At 41.8% G+C, this 25631-nt stretch overlaps 2 protein-coding genes and 1 pseudogene across 2 annotated transcripts in view; 2 read left to right on the top strand and 1 right to left on the bottom strand.

Moving 5' to 3' along the window:
- LOC127526733 (trace amine-associated receptor 13c-like) overlaps positions 1–25631 on the bottom strand; it is a 430516-nt gene that overhangs the window by 184369 nt on the left and 220516 nt on the right. The gene's annotated exons all lie outside the window — the stretch shown is intronic.
- The window catches only part of LOC114643024 (butyrophilin subfamily 1 member A1-like), a 70897-nt pseudogene that overhangs the window by 3117 nt on the left and 42149 nt on the right, over positions 1–25631 (top strand).
- On the top strand, positions 7078–16377 carry LOC114669412 (E3 ubiquitin-protein ligase TRIM39-like). Its single transcript, XM_051922995.1, has 5 exons — positions 7078–7084; positions 7193–7219; positions 10982–11020; positions 14429–15893; positions 16122–16377. The coding sequence occupies exons 1-4, from the start codon at positions 7078–7080 to the stop codon at positions 14968–14970; spliced, it is 615 nt and encodes a 204-aa protein (XP_051778955.1). The 3' UTR covers positions 14971–15893; positions 16122–16377.

Raw genomic sequence — 25631 nt, forward strand, 5'->3', positions numbered from 1 at the left:
AGGGGGATTGAAGCGCAGGTGTGCTTCAGAGAGAGAGAGTCTCACACGGTGTGTTGCCTTCTGGGAGCACAGGTGGGGGACCTCCCTGGAAGGGTGGATAGGCTCTTGGCCAGAGCGGGGGTGGATCCAGTTGTCATTGTCCATATTGGAACAAATGTCATACATAAGGGTAGCCTGTCAGTTCTGCGATCCAAATTCAAAGAGTTAGGTGCTAAGCTGAGGAGCAGAACTGACAAGGTAGTCTTCTCCGAAGTTCTGCCTGTGCCACGCGCCAGTCCAGGTAAGATTGAGGAGATTAGAAGGCTTAACGCATGGCTCAAATCTTGGTGCAGGGTAGAAGGGTATAGGTTTATGGGGCATTGGGACTCCTTAAGGAACAGATGGGACCTGTTCCGTCGTGACGGGTTACATCTGAACTGGAGGGGCACCAATGTATTGGAGAGGCGTATGTGTAGGCTAGTCGAGGATTGGGGGGGCAGGGAGTTTAGGACAGGCCAGGTTTAGATCTATACATGGAAGAACAAACAATGGTGTAGAAACAAGAATGCATAGTAATGTAAATTCTAAGCAAACATTTAAATGTAGAAGGAGTAACACATTAAAAATAGCTTGTCTTAATGCTAGAAGTATCAAAAATAAGGTAAGTGAGTTGGAGTCGTATGTAGCAGAGCATAATTATGATATTATAGCAATAACGGAAACCTGGCTAAATAACAAAGATGGAGATGAGTATAACATAGAGGGATACACATTTTTAGGAAGGATAGACAGAACAGAAAAGGAGGTGGGGTTGCTGTTTATGCCAAGCAGGATTTAAATGTAAGTCTTCTTCAGTTGGATGATGAGCCCCATTGTAGTGAGGACATGTGGCTTCGCTTGGAAAATATTAGGGAAAGAGGTCTTATTTTAGGAGTGTGTTATAGACCACCCAATTCAGACAGTAATTTCAACACACATCTTTTTAGTAATATCAAAAAGGCAAGTTTACAGGGAGATATTATAGTCATGGGGGACTTTAATTATCCAAATATTAACTGGGATAACCTTACAGATGGCGGAGTACAAGAGCAGGAGTTTTTATAAGTAATCAATGACTGTTTTTTAACACAGCATGTTACAGCACCAACACGGGGTGAAGCCTGTCTGGATTTAGTATTTAGTAATAATCAGGATAGAATTGAGGGTGTAGAGGTGATTGAACCACTAGGGTCACGTGACCATAATGTAATACAATTCTCAGTATTTCATAAGAGTGCAGATGCAAAGACTAAAATTGTTAAGTTGAACTTTGGTAGGGCTAATTTTGAGCAGATGCAACAAAGTCTAAGTAGGATACACTGGGATAAGCTTTTAAGTGTGGAGACAGTTGAGGAGCAGTGGAACAGGTTTAGAAATGTGTTACATGTAATGCAGGACAGATACAGACCTAAATTTAGAATTAATAGGAAACTAAAAAAAACTCCACGGTGGATTAATAAAGATTTAAAAAAGAAGTTGCAAAGGAAAAAACTGCTTTATAAGGCATATAAGACTAATGACTGGAAAGTGAATCGTAGAGCGTATGAGAACATGAGGGCAACCATTAAGAAGGATATCAGGGAGGCTAAAAGACAGTTGGAGAGGAATATAGCAGATAAGGAGAAAGACGACCCTAAGAGATTCTTTCAGTATTTTAGTAGTAAAAGAACAGTCAAGGAGGAGGTCAAGTGCATCAGGAATAGTAAAGAGGAATTAAAAGATACAGACAGTGAAATAGCGGATGCCCTACACTTATATTTTTCTGAGGTGTTTACAAGTCAGCAAGTGGATAACCTCAGAGCAGTAACAGGGACTACTAAGGAGGTACTGAGGGATTTGGAAATTGTAAAGGGAGAAGTACTGCTCAGATTAAATAAGATGAAATCGAACAAATCACCAGGACCAGATAATATTTATCCTCATGTTCTTAAGGAGGCTAGTGAGTACAGATATAAACCCTTGACGCATATTTTTAGGAAGTCACTGCGCACTGAAGACACTCCAAAGGACTGGAAAATGGCAAATATCATCCCATTATATAAAAAGGGTGACAGGGCACAGGGAAGATCCAAGCAACTATAAGGCCAGTAAGCTTAACATGAATCACAGGAAAATTAATGGAAGGAATTATTAAGGATAAGATCGAGCAACACCTGGCAAGGACAGGAGATATTAGGAACAGTCAGCATGGGGTCAGAAGAGGGAGGTCGTGTTTTACTAACATGCTGGAATTCTATGAGGAGGCAACAAAAGGATACGATCAAAGTGGAGCTTATGATGTTATTTATCTGGACTTTCAGAAAGCATTTGATAAGGTGCCACATGAGAGGGTGGGCATCAAATTAAAAGAAGTGGGAGTTCAGGGTGATATTTGTAGATGGGTGCAGAATTGGCTCAGACACAGGAAGCAGAGGGTGATGGTGCGAGGAACCACATCAGAACTGGCCGATGTTAAGAGTGGTGACCAGCAGGGGTCAGTGCTAGGGCCGCTGCTATTTTTAATATATGTAAATGATTTAGATAGGAATATAAGTAGCAAGCTGGTTAAGTTTGCAGATGATACCAAGATAGGTGGATTAGCAGATAATTTGGAATCCGTTATATCATTACAGATGGACTTGGATAGCAGACAGGCTTGGGCAAATTTGCGGCAGATGACATTTAATGTCAGTAAATGTAAAGTATTACACATTGGAAGTAAAAATGTTAAGTTTGAATACACAATGGGTGGTCGGGAAAATTGAAGGATTTAGGAGTCATAGTGGACTCTAAGCTATCGAGTTCCCGACAGTGTTCAGAAGCCATTAAGAAGGCTGTTTGTTAGGATATATAGCACGATGTGTGGAGTACAAGTCACAGGAGGTTATGCTCAACCTTTATAACACACTGGTGAGGCCTCATCTTGAGTACTGGGTGCAGTTTTGGTCTCCAGGCTACAAAAAGGACATAGCAGCGCTAGAAAAGGTCCAGAGAAGAGTGACTAGGCTGATTCCAGGGCTACAGGGGTTGAATTATGAGGAAAGATTAAAAGAGCTGAGCCTTTACAGTTTAAGCAAAAGAAGATTAAGAGGTGACATGATTGAAGTGTCTAAAATTATGAAGGGAATTAGTGCAGTGGATCGAGACTGTTATTTTAAAATGAGTTCATCAAGAACACGGGGACACAGTTGGAAACTTGTTAAGGGTAAATTTCGCACAAACATTAGGAAGTTTCTCTTTACACAAAGAACGATAGAAACTTGGAATAATCTACCAAGTAGTGTGGTAGACAGTAAGACGTTAGGGTCTTTCAAAACTCGACTTGATGTTTTCTTGGAAGAAATAAGTGGATAGTACTGGCGAGCTTTGTTGGGCTGAATGGCCTGTTCTCGTCTAGAGTGTTCTAATATTCTAATATTCTAAGAAGAGAACAAATTCCAGTTGGTGACCACTGGGTGGGCCAGTCTGATGCTGTTGTGTTTTGGGGGGCTACAAGAAGGCAAAGGTGGATGTGACAGACCACAGCTGTACCACGATGTCTGCCAGTTTGATGACAGAGTGTCATTTCTGTGCCATTGTGGTAGAAATGATTAAAACCAAACTAGATAAGTGAGTTCACTGGGATGGGAGAGTGCGCTTATCGTAAAGATCAATGAGGTAAAAGATAAAAATAATAAAATAAAAGAGCTGAGAGTTGAGTAGAAAAGCTTCATGTCGACCAAAGTACACAGGCAGTAAATCAAACTAAGAATGTCAGTTAATGCCCTTTGGGTTATTAACACGTAAACACAAATGATATCAATGGTGGTCTCTGCTCCTGTCATTTGAAGTGTAGATGACGCAGTTTGATCTGTGAGTTGTTTTACACACAAGTCTGTCAGAGGAGCTGACTTCACAGGTACAATGAGCTCTTCTTTATCTTGCAGCCATGAACCTTCAGATGCGATGGACTCTTCTTATCTTATTGTTTCTACACAACACAGATATCTCCTGGGCAGGTATGGATAGCTGGTTATATTTTGTTAATTTTTAGGTGTGATAAATGTTTCGTACTATTTATTTACACATTTCTCTTCTTACAAAAGTTCAGCAGAAGCATGTCTCTTTACAAAATATATTTATTTATTTGTAAGCTTTTTTGTCAAAAAAAAGTAAGAAAAAGAATTGAATTGTTTTTTGTTTTATGGCTTGCAATAGTTTAAACTTAGAAAAATAATTTAAGGACAGTTTATTTACAAGAAGTCAGAAAGATGAAATGATAATGAAGCGTTTATCAGTAGGCTAACATGGTTTTCATTAACTTTTGTCATTTTTTCTAATTTACAAATCACATCCTGGTCTTCACTCCACTCTTGTGGTTTCCTTTCCAGACAGCTTCATCGTTGTTGGTCCTTCTAAGCCTGTTGTCACTTATGTCGGTGAAGATGTGGTCCTGCCAGCCTCCCTCTCACCAGCTCTTAATTCCGAGGCCTTTCAAGTGAGGTGGTTTACAACGGACATCGGGTCACCAGAGCTGTTATACATCAATTACAGAATCAGGCAACAGAGTGACACAAGAAGAACCCTGAGCATAGACAACCTCAAGAATGGCAACGTGTCTCTAATAATCAGAAATGTCCGTGTTTCTGATGACCATCTCTACAGGTGTCTTGTGTACTCAGGACAAAGAGATGAGGAGACTCAGGTCTCACTCACTGTTGAAGGTCAGTGTGCATTTGGGATTTACAATTTTTATTTCTAGTTGTATTATGGGATGGCACAATGACTCAGTGGCTAGATCTACTGCCTGATGAAGTCCATGTCCACTTCCCATGAACACTTGCTGTCAGTGTAGAGTTTGCACTTCTACGTCCTCATCAGGTTTGACTTTTTTTCTGAGTTTTATGATTTTCCTTTCAAATAGAAAGACGTATGAATTGGGTTAAGTGGTGATGTTAAAGTCGGCCAATATGAGTGACCGGGTCCCATGATGAGATAAGGAAGATAATAATAATAATGAAACAATTTATTTATGTAGTACATTCCTCCTTATCAAAGCTCTTCACAGTAAGAACAACAGGGAATATATGACAATGGAAACAAACACTAAATAAAGACAAATACAGAATATACAAAGAACTGAAGTAAAATAAAACTCGACAAACCAGAATAAAATACAAAAATCCCATCAGAAAATGAGAAAACCTGGAATCAGTGACATTGTGTGATACAAATAAACATCATCTCAGGGTGGTCCTGCAGCCCAGAAACTCTATAAAGGAAATAAGGTGTATAACTAGATATGCTAAAACATAACAGGTAAGTAATAAACAGAGCAAGATTATAAACATAACATACATAAGGACAAAAACAATGAAATATACACAATTATAATATTTAAAAAATCACCAAAAGATCACAGTTGTTTAAACGACACCTTAAGTGGGTTAAGACCCTGGCTAAAACTTGACACTGAATGCCATCAAGTGGGACATCAAGTGGGACAGCAGGTGGGACATCAAGTGGGACAGCAGGTCACCTGAGAAGCATGGAAAGTTCCTGCCTCCCAGCACAGACAGCATGCCAAGGAATTGGAATCCAGAGATCAAATGTGCTGCTCCTCTGGTTTGTAGGACTGTTGAGGTGAGAAACTCCTCAGGTCCAGGCCAGTAATATTTCAATAGTTGGTCTCTTTATTTATGAGAGTGAAGACATTCAAAGAAGTGTCCTCAAAGTCTCAAAACCTGCCAAATTACCTCAGTTGGACCCAAGCATTTGCAAACTGACGCTCTGCCAAGTTTCATTAAATATAAGCAATAAATAAAATGATCAGAAACAAGTCAAACAAAATAAAATCAAAGTCTACACTCCAAACAAAGACAACCAAATTCCTTTATTTCAGCAGTTCATTCATAACCGTATGCCATGTCAGCTGATGTTAAAGTGTTTCTTCTTCTCTTCAGTGATCTTCCACTCCTTTGTGTTTCATTAGTTTTAGGTGCTCAGCCCTCCATTTCTATGAGCTCCACTGAAGGCCAGAAGACCCGACTGGAGTGCAGTACTGAGAAGTGGAACCCCCAACCAGAAGTCACCTGGAGAGACATGAATGGGGCAGACGTGACGTCACAGTCCACAATAAAGTCAGAGCAGGACTCTGAGGGTCTTCTGAGAGTGAGCAGCGTCCTCCTGGTGAAGGAGGAGTACAACGTGTTCAGCTGTCTGATGAGAAGTAAAGCACCAAAGCCAGACTGGCACTCCGGACTCAGCATCTACAGTACGTCATTAATAGTGTGGCACTAGCAGCATCGCCCCTTTATTTTTACACAGAATGTGGCACTAAAGCACATATTTGTAGATCAACTTAAAAAGCTAGGCTCCCATTTACTAATTACCTGGAAAAACAATGCAGTAACTAACTTGTGTTAAACGTTGTGCCATATGCACATTAAAAGAAAAGATCAATAAGAGGAAATGAAATATAACTAAGAGATGGAACTTTGAAATACAAGAATTCACATCACCACACACATGTGTGAACAAATCTACAATGTCAGGTCCAGTTGGCTAGCAGTGCGACTTTGAAACAAGGCCATCGTGAAAATAGAAAAACAGAAAATTCAGTTGTGACTCAGTCTGGGAGTGGACCCCCATATATATCTGTGTCACGTGATTCAAAGAAATGAAAAGTAAACGTGTAGATTAAAAGACGTAGGAGACAAACACTGGAGGAGAACGACATTGAGTGGACATTAATGGAGGTGAGATACTGGATAATTTATGATGGATAACGAGAGGGCTGATGGACACGCTGATGACATGGGTGTGAAGGTGTGTTTGGTCTCAGGCTCCAGCTACAGGCGCACATCATCTGTGGTGTAAATGCAGGGTCTCATAATGCTCCCCTTAGCATGAAGGAGTCCCACTTGATGGATTCTTCTGTGTTTTCCTCACCTGAACCTCATTCCTGTCACACAGACTCACACGTCTTCCCCTCATTTTGCAGGTTTCTCCCCAGGGGTCTCTGGCTGGTTGGTGGCTTTCTGTGTCTTGTTGGCTCTTTGCTTGCTTGCGACTCCCCTGCTGGTCATTCAATGGAGAAGAATGAGAGGTGAGGACAGAAGATCTCACATCGACATTAGAACAGACTGACTGCTGATAAAAACTGTAAAGTTATTCATAAATAATTCATCTTTATATTCTTTTTTGTCTTCCATAGAAACAAACACCAGATATGATTCAATAGGTGAGTACAATTCTAAATGTGCTGTTCTCTAATTTAGTCTCAGTTTGATTTCAGTTCCTTTGTGGCTTTTACTGTCATCGGTGAATCCTGAGATGTGTCAGTCAGTTTGTATTTTGATCACACAATTCACAGTTAGTGGCTGTAGGAGTCCACATTGGAAATCCACTCTGACAATGGAAGGACATGCAGACTGTCCACTGGAGACATCATACCAGAAGTTGAACTGGAGTTTGAGTGCTATGGGCTGACAAACCTAACATCACGTGTGCACTGAGTGCCAAATGGCTCCTCCATTACACATTTAGTCCTCTCTCTAGTTGTGAGTCAGTACAGGGCCATAGATATGAGACACTTCTGCTAAAGGACTGGTCTGATGAGCTCGACTTGTGCTGATTTACCTCTTTCTACTTGGCCACTGCTCATTTGTCTCCTGTGATGGTGAGGTGGCTTCTCAGGGGTCTTCAGAGTCCATGCATATCTGAGCTGTTAAATTAGTGAAGGCCTTGGTGTGACTGAATAAACGTGAACTGGTCAGGAAATTCTCAGACTGCAGATCAGGCCGGCCACCTGAATGTGAAGAGGAGACGATTTGAAATGGTCAGCATTGAGCCAGTGTGGCCCACCACATTAAGTGAAGTTTTCTTTGTCTCCTTTGTGTTGGTGCTTCATGTGTGAATAGGGAAGGAAACCCATCCATCCATCCATTTTCCAACCCGCTGAATCCTAACACAGGGTCACGGGGGTCTGCTGGAGCCAATCCCAGCCAACACAGGGCACAAGGCAGGAACCAATCCTGGGCAGGGTGCCAACCCACCACAGGACAGGAAGGAAACCAAAATAAACAAAAAAATAAACAGCTTTTTAAATTGATTTTATGATTTTGAATCTAAAATTCATTCATCTGTTTTCTGATTCCAATTAATGGTAGCAGAGAGATTACACACGACAGTAGAAATCCATTTGTAAGGTGCCTGTCTGTGATTCACACACACACACACACACACACTAATACTCAACATATTTATTGTTCTTCTTTGGAATGAACAGCAGAGAAAGCCACGCAGACGGAAGAGAAGCATCCACACTGACTGGGCTGGGCAGCAGTGCCAACCTCTGTGCCAGCATGTTCACTTAATAATAGTAATAATAATAATAATATTAATAATAATATTAATAATAATAATAATAGCACATTTGATTTGTAACACACTTTTCTTGAACCAGAGTGCAATAAGACATAGCAAGACAAGAAGAATAAAAATTATAAAGTAAGCAGTAAATAAGAAAGTAAAAAACAATTTGTGACGTCCAGTAATAAATACAAACAAAGTAGGAGAGTCAAACAGAAGGTCATTAGATTATACAAATAAAGTTCTCATCCTCCATGACTTGAAGTCTCCTCCTGCAGGGACAATGGAGAGAGCACAAGGGGATGGAGGGTCTGACTAGGCCACAGATGTGACGAGAGGCTGTGCCATGGACTTCTTTGTGTGTTAGAATGAGAGTTTTAAATGTGAGCGGAGAGCCAGTGCAGTGATGCCAGTACAGGGGTGATATGAAGGTTCAGTGATGTGTGGGTGTGAGTCTGAGCAGCACAGTTTTGCACACACTGGAGCTTCTTAAGAGAATTTGCTGGTAGACCAAAGAGAAGAGCATTGCAATAATCTAAATGATGAAGGGCCTTAGATGAAGACATGAATACTCTTTTCAGAAGCAGATGGTAACAGAAATATTCAGGGTCCTGCAATCTTGTGCTGATGAAAGAAATACATGTTGGTAATGTTTTTAATGTGCACATCAAACGTGAGCTGGCTGTCATAAATAACTCCAAGGTTACAGACATTAATGGTAGGTGATAACAGAATTCTATCAACAGATGAACTAAAATGATTTATTTTTTGTGCAGAAGAAGAAGGACCCATTAAAAGAACCTCAGTCATTAAGCAATTTGATTGAAGGAACGTCTGTTGCACCCTTGACTTTGTTTCATGGAGTCAGTTTGTGAGGAGAGTAGTGGTGGAAGTTTACCCCAATATGGATTTGAGTATCATCTGCGTAACAATGATCTCCTAAATCATACATCTCTGTAATTTCCCGTAAAGGTTACATAAAAATATGGTATCGTATGTAACGTATGTCCCCCGAAAAGTCTTCACTTGCGACAATGTGGGGTGGAGTGGTGGCTCTGAGGCTAAGGATCTGCGCTGGTATCCCGAAGGTTGCCGGTTCGAATCCCCGTCATTGCCAAAAGAGATCCTACTCTGCTGGGCCCTTGAGCAAGACCCTTAACCTGTAATTGCTCCAGGGGCGCTGTACAATGGCTGACCCTGCGCTCTGACCCCAAGGGGTATGCGAAAACTAACAAATTTCTAATACGAGAAATCGTATAAGACGAAATAAAGAGCAAAAAAAAAAATGTCCCTAGTCAACCTCAGAAGCAGACATATTGCTGTATGTTTTGTGGCCACTAGGGGTGCCCCAGAGCTCTGAACACCAGATACAACCACGTCAGCCACCAACGGAGGATAACATAACATGTTTTATTACATGACAACACCTCAAAACTCTTACTTTAAACAATACGCCAGATAAGTGCTTTATTGTCTCCCTGTGCTCCTCCTTAGTGAGTGTCATCCTCTTCCTCCCAACTCTGACTCTCCAAGTGAAGGGAGACGCTTGCCTTTATGTTGGACCCTGGTGTACTTCTGGTGTCATGACATTGCATTCTGAAAGAACATATGGGGGTCACATGAAGCAGGTACTGTAGGCTCTCTTATGGAAGTGCCCTCTGGTGGCAGACACAGACCCTGGCAGGATTGCCCTTCTGAACTACAAGTCATAGGAACTGAGCCAGTGGATCACTGCTGTCTCTCATATTGTAGGCTGTATTGTCCTTGATATTACATCCAGTCCATCTGTTAAATTTCCACCACGTCCAGGACAAGAACCAAAAGCCATCCTGGGCAGGTTGCACAGCCTTTCATTGTGGCCTCCCAGCTGGACAAAGTATCAGCCTTCACCCCAGTTGGGACGCCACTCCATCCGGTATGACGTTCACAATATACAGTATATATTGGGGAATATGACCCGGACACAGACAGGCAGACACATTTAAATCACCCCACACACGTTTATTTTGGGTCTCCATTACACACAAGTTACTCACAAGCCCCCAATACACCACAGTCCAGGCCAATCAATAATGCCTTCTCTCTCTGTCTCTTCAGACTGCCTCCTTCTCTCCTTCAGCAACCTTGTCCTCTCTTCCACCCAACTCAAGTCCATCTCTGAAGGGAGGCGGCCCCTTTAAGTAAGCACCTGGATGTGCTCCAGGTGTGTTCCCGGCAATCTCCTACCAACACGCCCCAGTGTGGCGGAAGTGCCAGCTGTCTCCCCAGAAGCACTCTGGGTGTCCCTGTTCCTCTTCCCCCCAGCACTTCCTGGTGTGGCGGAAGTGCTGCGGTCCAGGGTCCTCCAGGTACTGGGGTCCCCCTGGTGGTGACCACGGGCCCCTACAGGGTCGAGCTTCCCAGCTCTGTACCCGTGGCCACCAATACAACCAGGGTGGACGCCCTCTCGCATTCTGGAGGAGGAATGAGCCCTCCTCCTGTCCTCCTGGGCGTCCCGGCCAGGCATGGACGCCCGCTGGGCACCACAATATAAATATTCATCTGAGGTGTCCTACATCCATGGAGAGACTGGTGTTGTCAGTCCCACTTCTCTTCTCAAATGTTCACTTTGTTCTTCTCTTTTTGTCTACAGTTGGATTCCTTCGTATATGGTTCCTGCACAAGGAAATTGGTAAGAAAAGATTTTTCTTCTTTGTATTAAAATGCAAAATAAAACTGTTCAAGATTTAAATGGAGGGAGAGAGTTTAGTAATTCAAGGGATACAATAAGAACGTGAAACATTAGTGCTGGAAATGACAAGTCCAAGTAGAGGCACTTTGCTAAGAAACATTATGGAGTCTAAGGATGCTTTCCTGAGAATATTATTATGAATATGATTTGTATTGGATTCCTTGTCTGAGAGTTAATCAGGATTTGATAATAACTGTTTGAATGTTCTTAGCTTACACACGCACACACTGTCCTCCTCTCACCCTGAGGTGCCCACTGTGCTGTCCTCTCCTATCTTATTTACGCCCACTCAGTAAGGTGCCACCTTGTGTTTTCTTCTCATCTTCTTCTTTTATTTTAGTCCACTCTTCTTATCGTTGGTCCATCTATCAGATTAATGCAGTTTGAGGGTCCTGGGGCTCAGACCCTACCTCAGTAGTACTGGACACAATACACGAGTCCTCCTTATCCTTTGTTTGCTGTTGTTTTTATTCTAAAGCTCCGTCTGTCCACTCAGTCTGATTATTAAACATTTGGATTTCTGTCCTCACATTTGGATTCACCACATTGGTGGTTTGAACTGTAAACCCCTAAGAGTGAACAGGACCCCGTGAAGTGGACATCACATGTCACCTGATAGAGGTTCAGTCCTCCACTGTCACTCTGGTTTCTCAGTTCACACAGCAGTTTATTTCTGGTCACCGACACTCAGATAGTTGGCACTGAGGAGCCATTTGAACTGACAATGACGAAGACAAATAGCAAGGCCATAAGTAGGAGACAAACTGGTGAAGACGAGGGTCTTCTGGCACGTGTCTTATTATATTGCAGTCACACTAATTTACACCTGCAGCGTTCATTTCTGTGGTCACCAGAACACGGTCAGAAGTCTCACTGCTAGGACCTCCACTCCTAATAAACATCAATAATTCTGTTCCTTCTTCATCAGACGTCACGCAGATTCAAAGCCAAAGGCCAGTAGGCTGTTAATTCTGCAAATCCATTTTCAGTCTGTGTTTGGCACTCCAGCTATTGTCATGTCCATTGTTCTGCTGTCTATTATAAGGGGTCTTTATGAAAGGACATTTGAAATGTAAAGATATTTTAAGACGTCAGAAGAGGAAAATGAAAGTAAATGAAAGTTGTGAGTGAGAACTGAAGAGATGATGTTTTAAGTTGACCCACCTGATTATCCACTCAGTAATGCAGCTCTCTTCTTCTGCAGAAAGGTCACAACGCGTCACGAATGCAGGTACGATATTTGAACTGGGGGTCTCTGGGGGTCTTTGAAGTCTCACTCTTTATTGGACTCATTAAGTTTATTTCTTTATTTATTATTTTACAGAATGGAGGAGAATATGCAGCTCAGCAGGTATGGTTGATAAGCCAGTCGTGACCTTAGGATGAAGTTCTCATTTTCTGTGTCTTAGTCTTTGTGTCTTCATGTTAAACGTGTCACCTTCATGACCATGAGAAGCAGCACCTTGTGAGCTCTGTGACTGTCCCCCAGGTCTGAGTTAATGGCTGAGGTCCCTCTGTGTGGGTGACATGGTGACACAGTGGTAGCGCTGCTGTCTCTCAGTAAGGACACTGGGTTTCACATCCTGGGGGCTCCTTGTGTGGAGTTTGCATGTTTTGCCTGTGACTGTGTGGGTCTCCTCCGTGTGCTCCAAAGACATGCAGGTCAGATGGTCCGGTGACGCTCAGTTAGCCCTGATGTGTGTCTGAGTGTTTGCCCATTGATGGACTGGCGTCCCGTCCATGGGTTGTACCTGCCTTGCCCTGATGTCTGCTGTGATTGGCTCCATCAGCCCCTTGACTCTGCCCTGGATAAGCAGGTTATGACAATGGATGGCTGCTTGTTCTGTGTGTTTAAAGGCAGATGAGCTGCTAGTTAAGGAACAGGAAGACCTCAGCCTCTACTGCCCCCTGGTGGTTTCTTTGAATATTCGCTAGTTATCTTATTCCTATGAAGTTCCCTAAATAATCCTCTGTCATTAATAGTTGGATTCTCCTTGGCAGGCGGACATTACTTTATTTTGTGTTCCAAGAACATCAGACAAGTCAGTAAAGACAGAACTAAAGACCGGACCCTCCTCGTGCAGACAGAACTCCTCAGATGTCTTCCTCGGTACAAAGGACACTCGTTTGTCTTGTAGACTTTATTCTCAGAAGGTCATTTTGATTCGGTGGTCTCGTACCGATTAGCACTGCGTATCATTGTCACTAATCCTGATACTTAAAGACTCCATGATGTCCCATCTGTCACTTAGGACCCTCTTGTGTTTCAGTGCAGACCCTTTCTCAGGCCCACCATGAATTTGCTACATTTCCAGCATGTCGATGTTGAAGTATTTGTGAGGTGACAACACTGAGGACACACTTGAGGTTTTCACTCACAACGTTTGCACTTTTTAAAGTAAACTGAGTGCTGCTGAGTCCTCACAGGGCCCGCTGTCCATTCTCAGGCCCCTCAGTGTCCAGTCCTGTCCCCTCTTTAGTGCCACTTTGTGTTTTGTCCTGCTGTCCTGTCCTTTATTGTCACCTTGTATGTCCTCTCGGCCCCCCTATCCTTATTAAAGCCCCCCTCACCTGTACTGACCGGTCACATGGTGTCCCTGCTGACTGCTGGCTTGTGAAACTTGTGTATTTGAGTTCATCCTCATCACTGACAGGCGGCCATCTTGTGTTGTTAGAGTCAGTGTCATAAATTCAGTGCCCCCCGTGGTCACTTCTGACAAGGAACTGAGAAACATACAATGGGGGGTCTGCTAAATAAAAGGCCACAAACGAAGTGTAAGGACGAGAAAAGTGACAGAATGACTGACAGAGCAGAGCAGAGCAGCACAAAATGAATCAAAGTGGACAGGAATGACAGGAACAGGAGGACAACAGGCCAGGGGGGACATGAGACCCTCAGGTTAGTGACGACAAGTCTGAGAGCTGCTGGTGAGTCTGTGAACGAGTGCCAGGCCTCACTGGTGGTCTTCTTGTTTGTGTCTTTAACAAATCCTCGCTGTGTGATTCGTCTTTTATTAAAATGTCACAGTTCTTGTGCTGTTGAGGTCACAGCGTGGTGATCAGGCTCTTTAGGGTTAAATGAAGATAAAATGGCAGACAGGCGGAGTGGAGGAGGTCAGAGGTGAGACTACACAGGGGGGCCGAGCAGTGACACAAATAGACACACGAGGGGCTTGGTGGGCTTTGGTTTGTAAAAATAAAAACTCAAAGGTGAGAAGTGAACACGAGCTGTTTGACGTCTTTGTCTTTTTAATGTTCAGGTCCTTCAAGGAGTGTAAATGTGTTATTGTCTTCCTCAAGTCCCCTGATTTCCTGACATCTTCCTCTTTTCTGCTTTCTTCTCCTAAGCTGATGTCACTTTTGACCCTGAGACTGCAGATCCATATCTCATTGTGTCTGAAGACGGGAAAGAAGTGAGAGACACAGACACATGGCAGAGAGGGACGGACAATCCAAAGAGGTTTGGCCACAGTGTTATTGTCCTGGCCAGAGAAGGATTCACGTCAGGGAGACACTACTGGGAGGTGGAGGTCGGGGGGAAGACTAAGTGGACTTTAGGAGTCGCCAGAGAGTCGGTCAACAGGAAGGGGGAGATTACACTGAGCCCATATAATGGATACTGGACTGTGTGCCTGAGGAATGAGAACGAGTACGAGGCTAACACTGACTGTCCTCTCCACCTCCCCCTGAGAGTGAAGCCCCAGACAGTGGGGGTCTTTCTGGACTATGATGAAGGTCAGGTCTCCTTTTACAATGCCCAGTCCCGCTCTCACCTCTACACCTTCACAGACTCCTTCACTGAGCCCCTCTATCCGTTCTTCAGTCCTGAACTTAATGACGGTGGTAAAAACGCGGCCCCTCTGGTCATCTGCCCCCTGCGCACACACTGACCCCTCAGTATTAATGTCGTCTGTCCATCTCTGTGTCAGGTCAGAGCAGCACAAAGCCGATGGAGACTTTCTTTAACATTCAGACCACCGAACTCAAAGCCCCCCTGAGGTGTCCTGCTGTTTGCTGCTCGTCTGATTTTCATTTTCAGGATTTCTGTGTTTAATGAGACATCAGGACTGAACACTTGGGATTTTTAAATGGCGTCGGATCAAAGCGTCGGCTCCATAATCAAATGTGAATCTTTATAATTTGATCTGAGGGTCTGAAAATGAACAGAAATCCTGAGTGTGCGTCTTTAATTTGACATTCAAAGAGGAATTCAACAAAGATGGTTGTGTTCTCCACAGCACTGGATTGGTGTTCTTCAGTCTTTGTGTGACGTCACTTGCTGGTGGTCAGTCCTGATGACCCTGAGGTGCCCACTTTGTGACATTAAAAGACTGAGAGGACATGAAGAGTGTGAGCTGAGCAGAAGAAATCCGAGACCCTGAATATCGAGACCACCGTCCATTTTGTAACTCGCTTATCTAATTCAGGGTCACAGGGGGCTGTCAATGTGGGGGGGCAACACAGATAAGAACCAACCTACGACACCAGAGCTGAAGGCCGGACCACCAATCACTGTGTTACTACGAGACCACCAGTCAGACAAACATGAATTCATATCTAGCGTTATATACTTCTATTGTTAAACGTGGACTGAAATACACAACACTGTAAGTCTGTGAGAAGTTCATCAACACTGAGATGAGTTTGTGATGAAATGAAATAAAACAGAAATGAAAATAAAGAAAGGCAGGAATTACAAAAATAAATCATCGACATCAGTGAGGTGTCCTCTGTGATAAAATGGCTTCTCATGAACTTCTCTGAGGGTCCACCTCACAGTCCTGAAACTCCAGCAGACTCGGTGTTCATAGACGTGAATGACCTGACTGGGGATCCACATTATCTGCCCCTCGTCACCCACTGGGATTATTTAAATTATGAGAGTCATCTTCTCATCATAAAAGCAAATAATGAAGAGCTGATGAAGAGCTGAACTCGAATCATTCAACTTAGAAGAGGCCATTTTATGAGGTAAGTTAACAGGGCAGCCAAGATTTGTAAGTCCCTTTGGATTAAAGTGTCTGTCATGGACTTATTTCAGTGACACACACAGGTGGTCTGCTGCAGTGGTAGAGTCGGAGTGTGTTACAGAAATGACAATAATAAGTTTAATTCATGAACAGAGTGCTAGACGTGACAAAAGAACTGGAGAAACAGAATTAAAAAATGGACGACTTCACAGAAATCAGCACAATTAAAAATGACAACAGAATACAGAATTGTGTGTGAATGACACCCTCTTGTGGTCATGAAGTGTAATTAAAATAATCAAAAATGGACCAAAATATATCAATCCAGTCCTCGTCTGAATCAGTTTATTTATTGTGCATTTGAGTGTGAAGGCGTATGTGAGACTCAGAAATGTCACTTTGTCTGTAATTTATAAATGAACTCAAATAGAGTCAGGCACAGAGCTGCAAGTGTGTTTGTCTGGTGTTACCAGTTACCAGGGGATGTGTGACTGGGAGAACTGGGAGAAAAGTCGAGTGGACACAAGGAGAACACACTAACTGCACAGAGACGCTGAGCATGCTGGGAATTGATGTTAGGAGCTGTAAGGCACTGGGCCACTTGGGGGCTTAATAATGATAATAATAATAATAATAAAGTTAAATTTGTTGAACAGAAGCCTCTACAAATACACGTTGGCCTGCAGCATGAAAGTTGACGTCACTGATGAAGATTTGCTGAGTGACTTTGGAGTGGTAGATAAACTCGTCTCTTCAGCGTGATCTTCATGCTCTTCCTCTCACTAATCACAGTCACTGCTCTCGTCTGCACACAACACCACACACATGTCGGGGGTCTTACTGTTTGTATCTTTGACTTTCTCACATGTTAATGAAACTGTAAACGTGATGTTTCATCTTTGTCAAGCAGACAAGTCAGAGTTTCCTGTAATCTGCACACTTGTTACTAAACCTGAACTTGAATGTTTGCCCATCTTCTCCTTTCTTGTTTGCAATACGATGAGGAGACTGGAGAATACTGGAGGAAAATTATGGAAGAAGAAGCTGTCATGTTCTAAATGAATGAATTAAACCATTTAATGTTTGATGAATTATTGCATCAAGAAAATATAAAGGTGACAAAGAAAACAAGGAGCATCAGAACAAAGTGTGACAGGTGACACTGTGACTTTAAGGAAGCCCACCCAGATACGCCAGTTACATGGAACTTCATGCTCGTGTACCTGTGGACCATTAATTCTTTAATGATTCAAATTTCACAAATGTGTGTGACAGGAAATACAAAAAAACAAACCTTTTGATTTCTACAGTATTAAAATAATCAGATTTATGTGAGTTTAAAACACTGCCTGAAAAAATCCACACAGAAAATGGCTTGATTTCAATTTTTTTCGGTTAACTTGTGTTAGGGTCAGCACCGACCCGTTTTACTTTTTAAATGCATAAAACTACTACCTAATTTTGTTTATTGCATCAAGGCTTTTTGATTTTGTCAGGAATCTGTATTTAATTAAAATAAAACAAAAAAAAAACAATTGTACTAAATTATAAAATGCTCTGGTGAAAATGATTCCCTTTGTGTTGGTAGGGTCAGTTTTGAGCCAGTTATAATTTAAAGTTATAAAACAATAGTTAGGGTCAAAACAAAAATCCTAAACACACTTTGAGGGTCTTCTCTCTTTGCCTGTGTGTCTCCTTACCTGAACAAACAAAACAAACAAACAAAGACAGACCTGTTTAGACATGGAAGGCTTGCATAAGACAAATTTAGTTTAGCGTTGGTGACTTGCAGAGTACACATCTCCTGTTTGCAGCAGTCAAAAATGAGAAGAAGATTTACAGTAAGCCAAGCTCTGGATCAGATCTTTTCTGAAAATGAGGCAGAGGACACAGAACAGCATAGTGATACAGATGAGCAGGTTTCCAAGGAGGAAGACATTGTAGAGTATCTACCAGAAGGCACAGACACATCTGATGAGTCTGATGAGGAGGTCACCGATGCTGAAGCTGCACTCACTCCTGCTGAAACGTTCAAATCCAAAAGTGGTAACATCTGTTGGAGCTCAAGGTTATTATAGTTTTACCTTTTTATATTAGTTTTTATTTCTATATTTTTTCTGACCTTACTTGGAAATTCAGTTTAGTTTTAGTTTTCCTTCATTGCATATTTTTAGTTTTAGTTTAGTTTTTATTTCACAAAGACATTTCTATTTTATTTTTATATATATTATTATTGGATTGGTGATTCTAAATTGGCCCTAGTGTGTGGGTGTGTTTGTGTGTGTCCTGCGGTGGGTTGGCACCCTGCCCTGGATTGGTTCCCTGCCTTGTGCCCTGTGTTGGCTGGGATTGGCTCCAGCAGACCCCCGTGACCCTGTGTTCGGATTCAGCGGGTTGGAAAATGGATGGATGGATGGATATATTAGTTTCAGTTTTAGTTTTAGTAATTATGGCATGGAGCGTCTATGGAGTTAGTTTTGTGTCACAATCAGACAGAACTGTACACTTAACAGATTTGGATATGAGTTTAATGTTAGTGGAAGCATACTACACTGCCTGGTTTACTATCTGGTTTTGTTTTTGTCTGATAAAAACAAGCATAATCAAAACTAGACACTGAATATGAACAATTTTACACAATTTTATCATTTTAAAAATATTTTCTCATGAAAATCACAGGGGCTTAGGAAGAACAAGGCTCTTAGACTTGAATGAGTGTGCAGACCCCACCTAGCTGTATTAAGGGAAACAAAGAACAACAAGCATGTAGTGTCAAGGTTAGGGGCAGTGAGACTTGAATAGGCCACCATAAAGGACAGTAAGCCCATAATGAGAAGAGCAAGAGCAGGTAATAGGAGTACGGACAGGCATAAAACAACAGAGATCTCAGAGAGTCTGAGATTAAGAACAACATATACATTGTCTAAACCTGTTTATCCAGAGTAGAATTGCAGGAAATCTGGAGTCTACCTCAGCAGGTTTGGATGCAAGGCAGGAAAAATCCCTGGTATGCAATATGTTTGATAAGGCTGATGTTAAGAACAAAAAGAATATGATATTTCAACTATCTATTTTGATAAAGAGAGAAAAACATTGAAAAAAGGGAGACAAATATTTTAAAATATAATTCTGCTAATGGATTACTTTCACAATATCAGGTATTTTGAGTTGTGAATATGAACTGAAAAAGATAAAAATTAATAAATATGGAATAAATACAAAAACCCATTAGTATGTTTAGTTTTTCATCACTTGTCAGACTGTCTACCTTTGGTTGTATCGCTTCGTTGTTAAACGATGTTTTTAAAGCAAAAGTGACTGGTCAGCAACAACATGCTGATCTTGTATGATGACCTAGTCAGTTTCTCAATCAGTGCCATTTTATTTTCAAAAACCGGGAGTGCTCTCCCCTAGATTTTCTTGTATACTCAGAAATGGGGATGGACATTTGAGGAGTAAACCGCAAGACAATGATTATATTTTTATATTCTGTACATTAAGGAATCATCAACAAGAAATCAATTTAATAATATATTGAACAATTATTATAAAAGTGAATTTGAATAAATCGGACTCTGCAACTGTATAAATAAAAAAAAATCGAGTATGTGTTCAGGTAAAGGACCACTTCTGGGTGATGGATTTGGCCCAAAAGTTAATACAGAAGTATAATTGTGGCGTAACAACCACATGCTGAATTTCATCCATCTATCTAGTTGCGTTTTTGAGTTATCGTGTTTTTACACACACGCATACACGCACACACAGGCCCACACACACACACACACGCACGCACACGCACACGCACACGCACACAGTTCCAAAGAACAATATTGTTGGACACTGGTTAGTCTATAACGTCAAGATTCATCAAAATATCTTGGTCGAATTTTTTCATGATTACTATACTTTCTCTATACTAAGTATATGAGAAAGTAAAAACGATTTCTCCAGTGCGAAGTGGCACGTGAATTGCTGTCAACAAAAAGCAGACACCTGAGAAATAAACTGAAACGTTACTCACTCGTGATTTTTCTGTCCATACGGTAAATGTTTTGTTGACAAGCACATTCTGATTTCAGCCGTTTGAATTACATCTTGATATACAACAAGCGCAAAGAAAGGCGGCATGCAAATCGCTTTCTATTTCGCACGCTTTACGCACCCGCACTCAGCTTGCTCTGTCACCGCAAATGCTGTGTGAACAGCCGCCCTCAGTCACCAGCCGCCGTTCACTGGATGAATATATGCGGGCGGCTCGTGGTGGATGACTTTCTGTTTAAGAGTTAAAACTTACAAGGGTTAAAGACTAACGGCAAGAATATTCATTCAAAAACGAAAACTAAAAATATTTTAGTAAATTATTATCTTATTTCAGTTAGTCTTTCCAGCTACTTTAATAGTTTAATTTAGTTTTAGTTTTTCATTTCGGTTTTGTTAATTATTTTATTTCAGTTTACGAAAATGTTTTTTTAATAATAGTTTCAGTTTTGATTTTAGTTTTCGTTAACTATAATAACCTTGTTGGAGCTCAGTACCTCCTGACTTACATGGCAGGGCAGCTGCTGCAAATGTCATCAAAATGACCCCTGGAATCACAAGGTTTGCTGTGATGAGAGTAAGTAACATCAAGACATGTTTTGATCTGTTTATGCCATTGTCACTAAAGAAAGTCATGATTGCTATGACAGACCTTGAAGGAAAAAAGGTTCATGGCAACATGTGGAATGACATTGATGAGGAATACCTGGATGCTTATATTGGTGTTCTTCTTCTTGCTGGTGTTTACAAATCCAGCAATGAGGCCACTGATAGTCTCTGGGATGCGTCGACAGGCAGAAATATTTTCCAGGCAACAATGTCACTTCAGTCATTTCAAATGATATCAAGAGTCCTTAGATTTGACAACAGAGAAACTAGAGAAAAATCTGACAAGCTTGCTCCCATCAGGGATGTCTGGGAAAGGTGGGTGCAGCTCCTTCCACTGATGTTCAACCCAGGGCCAGAGGTTACAGTAGATGAACGTTTTGTCCCTTTCCGTGGAAAATGCCCTTTCCGGCAATACATGCCTAGTAAGCCAGGGAAATACGGCATAAAAATTTGGGCAGCCTGTGATGCAAAAACCAGCTATGCATGGAATCTGCAGATTTACACAGGGAAACATGCAAGTGGCATTCCTGAGAAAAATCAAGGAAAACGTGTAGTCCTCGATATGACTACTGGACTGCGGGGTCACAATATCACATGTGACAATTTCTTTACCAGCTATGACCTTGGACAAGAACTTCTCAGGTGGAAACTTACCATGGTGGGCACAGTAAAAAAAAATAAACCTGAGCTGCCTGCCGAAATTTTGCAGGTGAAGGACAGGGCTCCACTTTCTTCACAATTTGCTTTTACAGACACCACCACGGTTGTTTCATGTTGTCCAAAAAAACACCGGAGTGTGATACTTATGTCCACTTTTCACAAAGACGCAGCTGTGTCATCAGCAAGTGACAAAAAGCCCATAATTATCTTGGACTATAATAAAAACAAAGGTGGAGTGGACAACCTGGACAAGCTGACTGCCACCTACACTTGCCAGAGAATGACCAGGAGATGGCCAATGGTTGTGTTTTATAACATTCTAGATGTGTCTGCATACAATGCATTTGTGTTGTGGACCCACATTCACCTAGGGTGGAACTCAACCAGAAAAAACAAGCGGAGAATGTTTCTTGAGGAGTTAGGAAGTTCCCTTGTCAAGGCACACATTGAGCGAAGGGAACGGGTGCCCCGGGACCCAGCCGCTGCAGCCTTGGTCAGACAGCTGCAGAGCTCACGTAGCACTCCTTCCACACCATCAGCAACACAAAGAGCATCAGTGCCAGCATCCTCTTCGGCCAGCACTGCCTCAACATCAACCTACACAGCCACAGCCACAAGCCCACTGAGGCCACCTGATTCGAAAAGAAAGAGGTGTCAGGTCTGCTCTAGCAATAAAGACAGAAAGACAAACGTACTCTGCTTCTACTGCAAAAAATAGATTTGCAAAGAACACACTAAAAGTCTCACTTTTTGCCACACAAGCATCTAAATGCACATGCATGTTCTTGCACACAAAGACGTTCTTTGGAACTAGTGCCTCATTTCTATTGGTTTGATTTGCTTGATTGTTCGTTGTTTGTTTGACCTTGCAAATCCACATTTTCAGATTTAATTGTTTAGCTTTCCATTTATTTTAAAGTTATTTTTGAAAATACTTTTTTGCCTTTTTCTTTGAAATAAATATATATGGGTCAAATTTGACCCGTAACACCATGGATGTTACTATAGTAATTAATATTATAATAAAAAATATATATAACAAATTTATTTAAGAGATGTGTTCTAATACCCCTCAGTAATAGTCAGGTAACATAACAACCTTTTATTTATTTAAATAATTCTCTTGAGGTTCATTTAATCATTTATTAAAATTGAAAATGGGAGGTATGCTGTTAAAGTAAAAGCTCATGAGGTCACAGCAAAAATATTAACTCTTTTAGGGCTAATTTTTTTTTTTGTTTCTTTTCTCCCAGGGCTGAATATTTTTCCAAAAACTAACATTTTTTAAAAAAGAACACAAAGCAATTGTTTAACATATCAAATCAACAAAAAATATTTACTTTTGACAAATGTTACTGTCTTGCATGTTGTATGAGCCTGAATTCTCTATGTGTTGTTTTGATGCCTATTTTTCAATTGTCTGTTGCTGCATTTTCTCACATATATTGTTAGTGTGTACCGTAGAGAGACAAGTCACCCATTTGCCATCGTGCCATGCCACTGCCACCAAGTTTTCTGCCTGCATGAAAACCGTATTGTCACCTCTTTTCATCTTCTGAAACTTTATGAACTTTATGTATGGCATTATAGCCTGGCTCACCCCATGGGATTTGCTTCTGTTTATTACAGAAGTGAATAAAACTTTGCAGCAGCACGTACCTAAGCCACCAGGGGACAAAACACGTTTGGACCAATGCTCCCTGAAGTTATCTCACCAGTTCTGTCCTATCTCTATTTGTAATGCCACAGCGCGCTTCATCTCGTCTTTCGTTGTGGGTTTCCACTTTGAATAACGAGAATGCGATGCAAACGCAGCCCGCGATTCAAAAAAAATCTCTGCCTACCTATTTGTCTCGTCTGACAGTAGCTGAAAAGCAGCATCAGGAGAGAGCAGCCTGAAGTACAGCAGCTGGTGATCTGTCGTGTCCAAAAGCAAGCCATGCCGTCTTGTAAACTCCGGTAGCCATATCGGCTCTCAACGGATCAATGTATGTGTATTTATCCCATGCGAACCTTGCCGTAGATGCATCGGCTGCGCGAAGGCACTCAACTGGCAGCAGATCCGCTCGCGCGGCATCGGCTGGTGTCTGATCAGCTGATGCCTGCTTCTAACTCTCTTGCTCGATCTCCTGATCACTGCCAATAAAGTCCGATTCTGAAAAATCAAGAGTCCGACTCCGCGGTAATGCGCAAAACAACGTCTGCCAAGTGTTTTCTTTCCTGCACTTGCTTCGCTGCCTTTTCACATGTCGGTGCCATCTTGCCATTGTTTACATTTCGCAACTCACGCACACGCAATGTTTATTTGCCGAGTCAACGAGTTTAGCATTCCTCCAAGCACAGAGGGAATGCCTGTGACGTGACAGTGAGATTTGTCGCCATTAACAGCTGATTGTCGCCCTTTATCCCTGGATGTCGACTTTTGTCGACATTCGCCTTCAACCCCTCCTGTCGACAAAAGTCGACATCCGCCCTAAAAGAGTTAAAAACATTCTTTTAATGGACAAGGAAGCGTAACAAAGTAACCAAGAGGTGAGGAAAAAAATTGGATGATAAATAATTGTTTTGAGGGTAATATGGCTGATTAAAGACACGGGTCAAAACCGACCCGTTAACATAAGAGATAGTAACAGAAAGCTAACATAAGAGGAAGGTTAATTCTGTTCACATCCACACAATGGCACAATTTGCACAGATTTATTTATTTAAATGTCACTTCAATGCCACTCATTTCTGTGACGCTGTCTATTTCTCAAAGTATTTTCTTTATTTCAGTTCTTAATCTTAGAGACTGTGTTCATTCATAAATAATCTACTGATTGTTAACATTTTCAGATTTTAACTACAGCTGTGCACTTCACTCACACACCTCAGATGAGTCATTGAGGTGACTGAAGAGTCCCTGTTAGAATTCAAGATAACTCTTATCATCATGTGGCTGAAATTTCTATCCAAAGTGATTTACAAGTTATGATGATTTATTTCATAATTCAGTCATACAATGCACATTTTTTACTAATCCCATGTAGTTTGCAGTGATCGGTGAAAAAAAACCTAATCACATGATTTCATGCAGAATGGAGATAAAAAGTTTTTGATAAAATACAAGCTAATGGTGAACAAAGGTGTAGAAAGGCAAACAATGTGAAAAATGTCCACTAAATAAACAGAAATAAAATCTCATGTTACTCAGGTCACATCATCCACATGTCGGTTATCCTGTGGTGTACTCAAAACATACTGTGATGGAACCAGGACACCAGTGAGCCCCAAACCCCAACACGATCACACAAACACAAGGATGGCTTCTTACCAAACTACCTCTCCAAAGTCACCAAGCACAAGCACAGGTCTTCTCTCCTCTCACCACCACTCTGCTCTCCTCCAGTCGAGTGCTGCTTTCCATCCTCCCAGCTCCAACTCTCCTGGATAAGGGAGAACATCTCCCTGCAGGACCACTTTGCGGCAACCATGGACCCCAGCAGGGCTGTGCTGCTGGACTACAAATCCCAGCATTCGCTGCTGGTTCCCAAATGGGTGCTGTCATGGACAGCTGCTGCCATCTAATGCCTAGGGAGGATTGAATATCCCTCTGTGACAGTCCTTCCCTGTCCTTTTCCTTTATCCTTGTAACGGCCAACCCCTTACCCAGCCGGCAACTACACCTCCAAGACCTGTGGCCTGGATAATTTACTGAGAATGAATCTAAACTATCAAGCCGTACCTCCAACAAATTGCACTTTTCCCCTACAATCGACGATGTAAATATAAGCACGCAAAAAGCAGATGATGTAAAATTAAACTGATTAAATGTATTAAATAAATCCACAAGACAAATGCAAAAATAGAAACATAAATATAAATATCCCTCCACCATAATGAGACACCACCATATATAAATACAACAAAACCCTCCCTTGCCCCTGTAACACACAACACGAATAACAAAAATGAATGATATACTGAATGATTGTGAACTTGAGTCCGGTTATAAAAACTGTCCTGAATACGGATGACTGAACTAATGATAAATGAGTCGTTTGATTTTCCCAGCAAATGGAGCAACCTCACCGTGATGCCTCGGCGTATGGTGGATGGTGAATCGACCCCGGGGTCTCAGCAGATGAAGGATGAAAGACAGTCCAGCAAAATGAAAAACAAACTGGTGCAAAGGTGCGATGTGAAAAAACAGCAAGTAAGTTGAAACGTGGTTGAAAACGAATGGTCTCCCTTCTCCTCTCTTCTCTCTCCTCCTCTCTCCTTTCTGATTA

This window comes from Erpetoichthys calabaricus, chromosome 2 (genome assembly GCF_900747795.2).
Source record: "Erpetoichthys calabaricus chromosome 2, fErpCal1.3, whole genome shotgun sequence".
In the NCBI taxonomy this organism is placed as follows: Eukaryota; Metazoa; Chordata; class Cladistia; order Polypteriformes; family Polypteridae; genus Erpetoichthys; species Erpetoichthys calabaricus.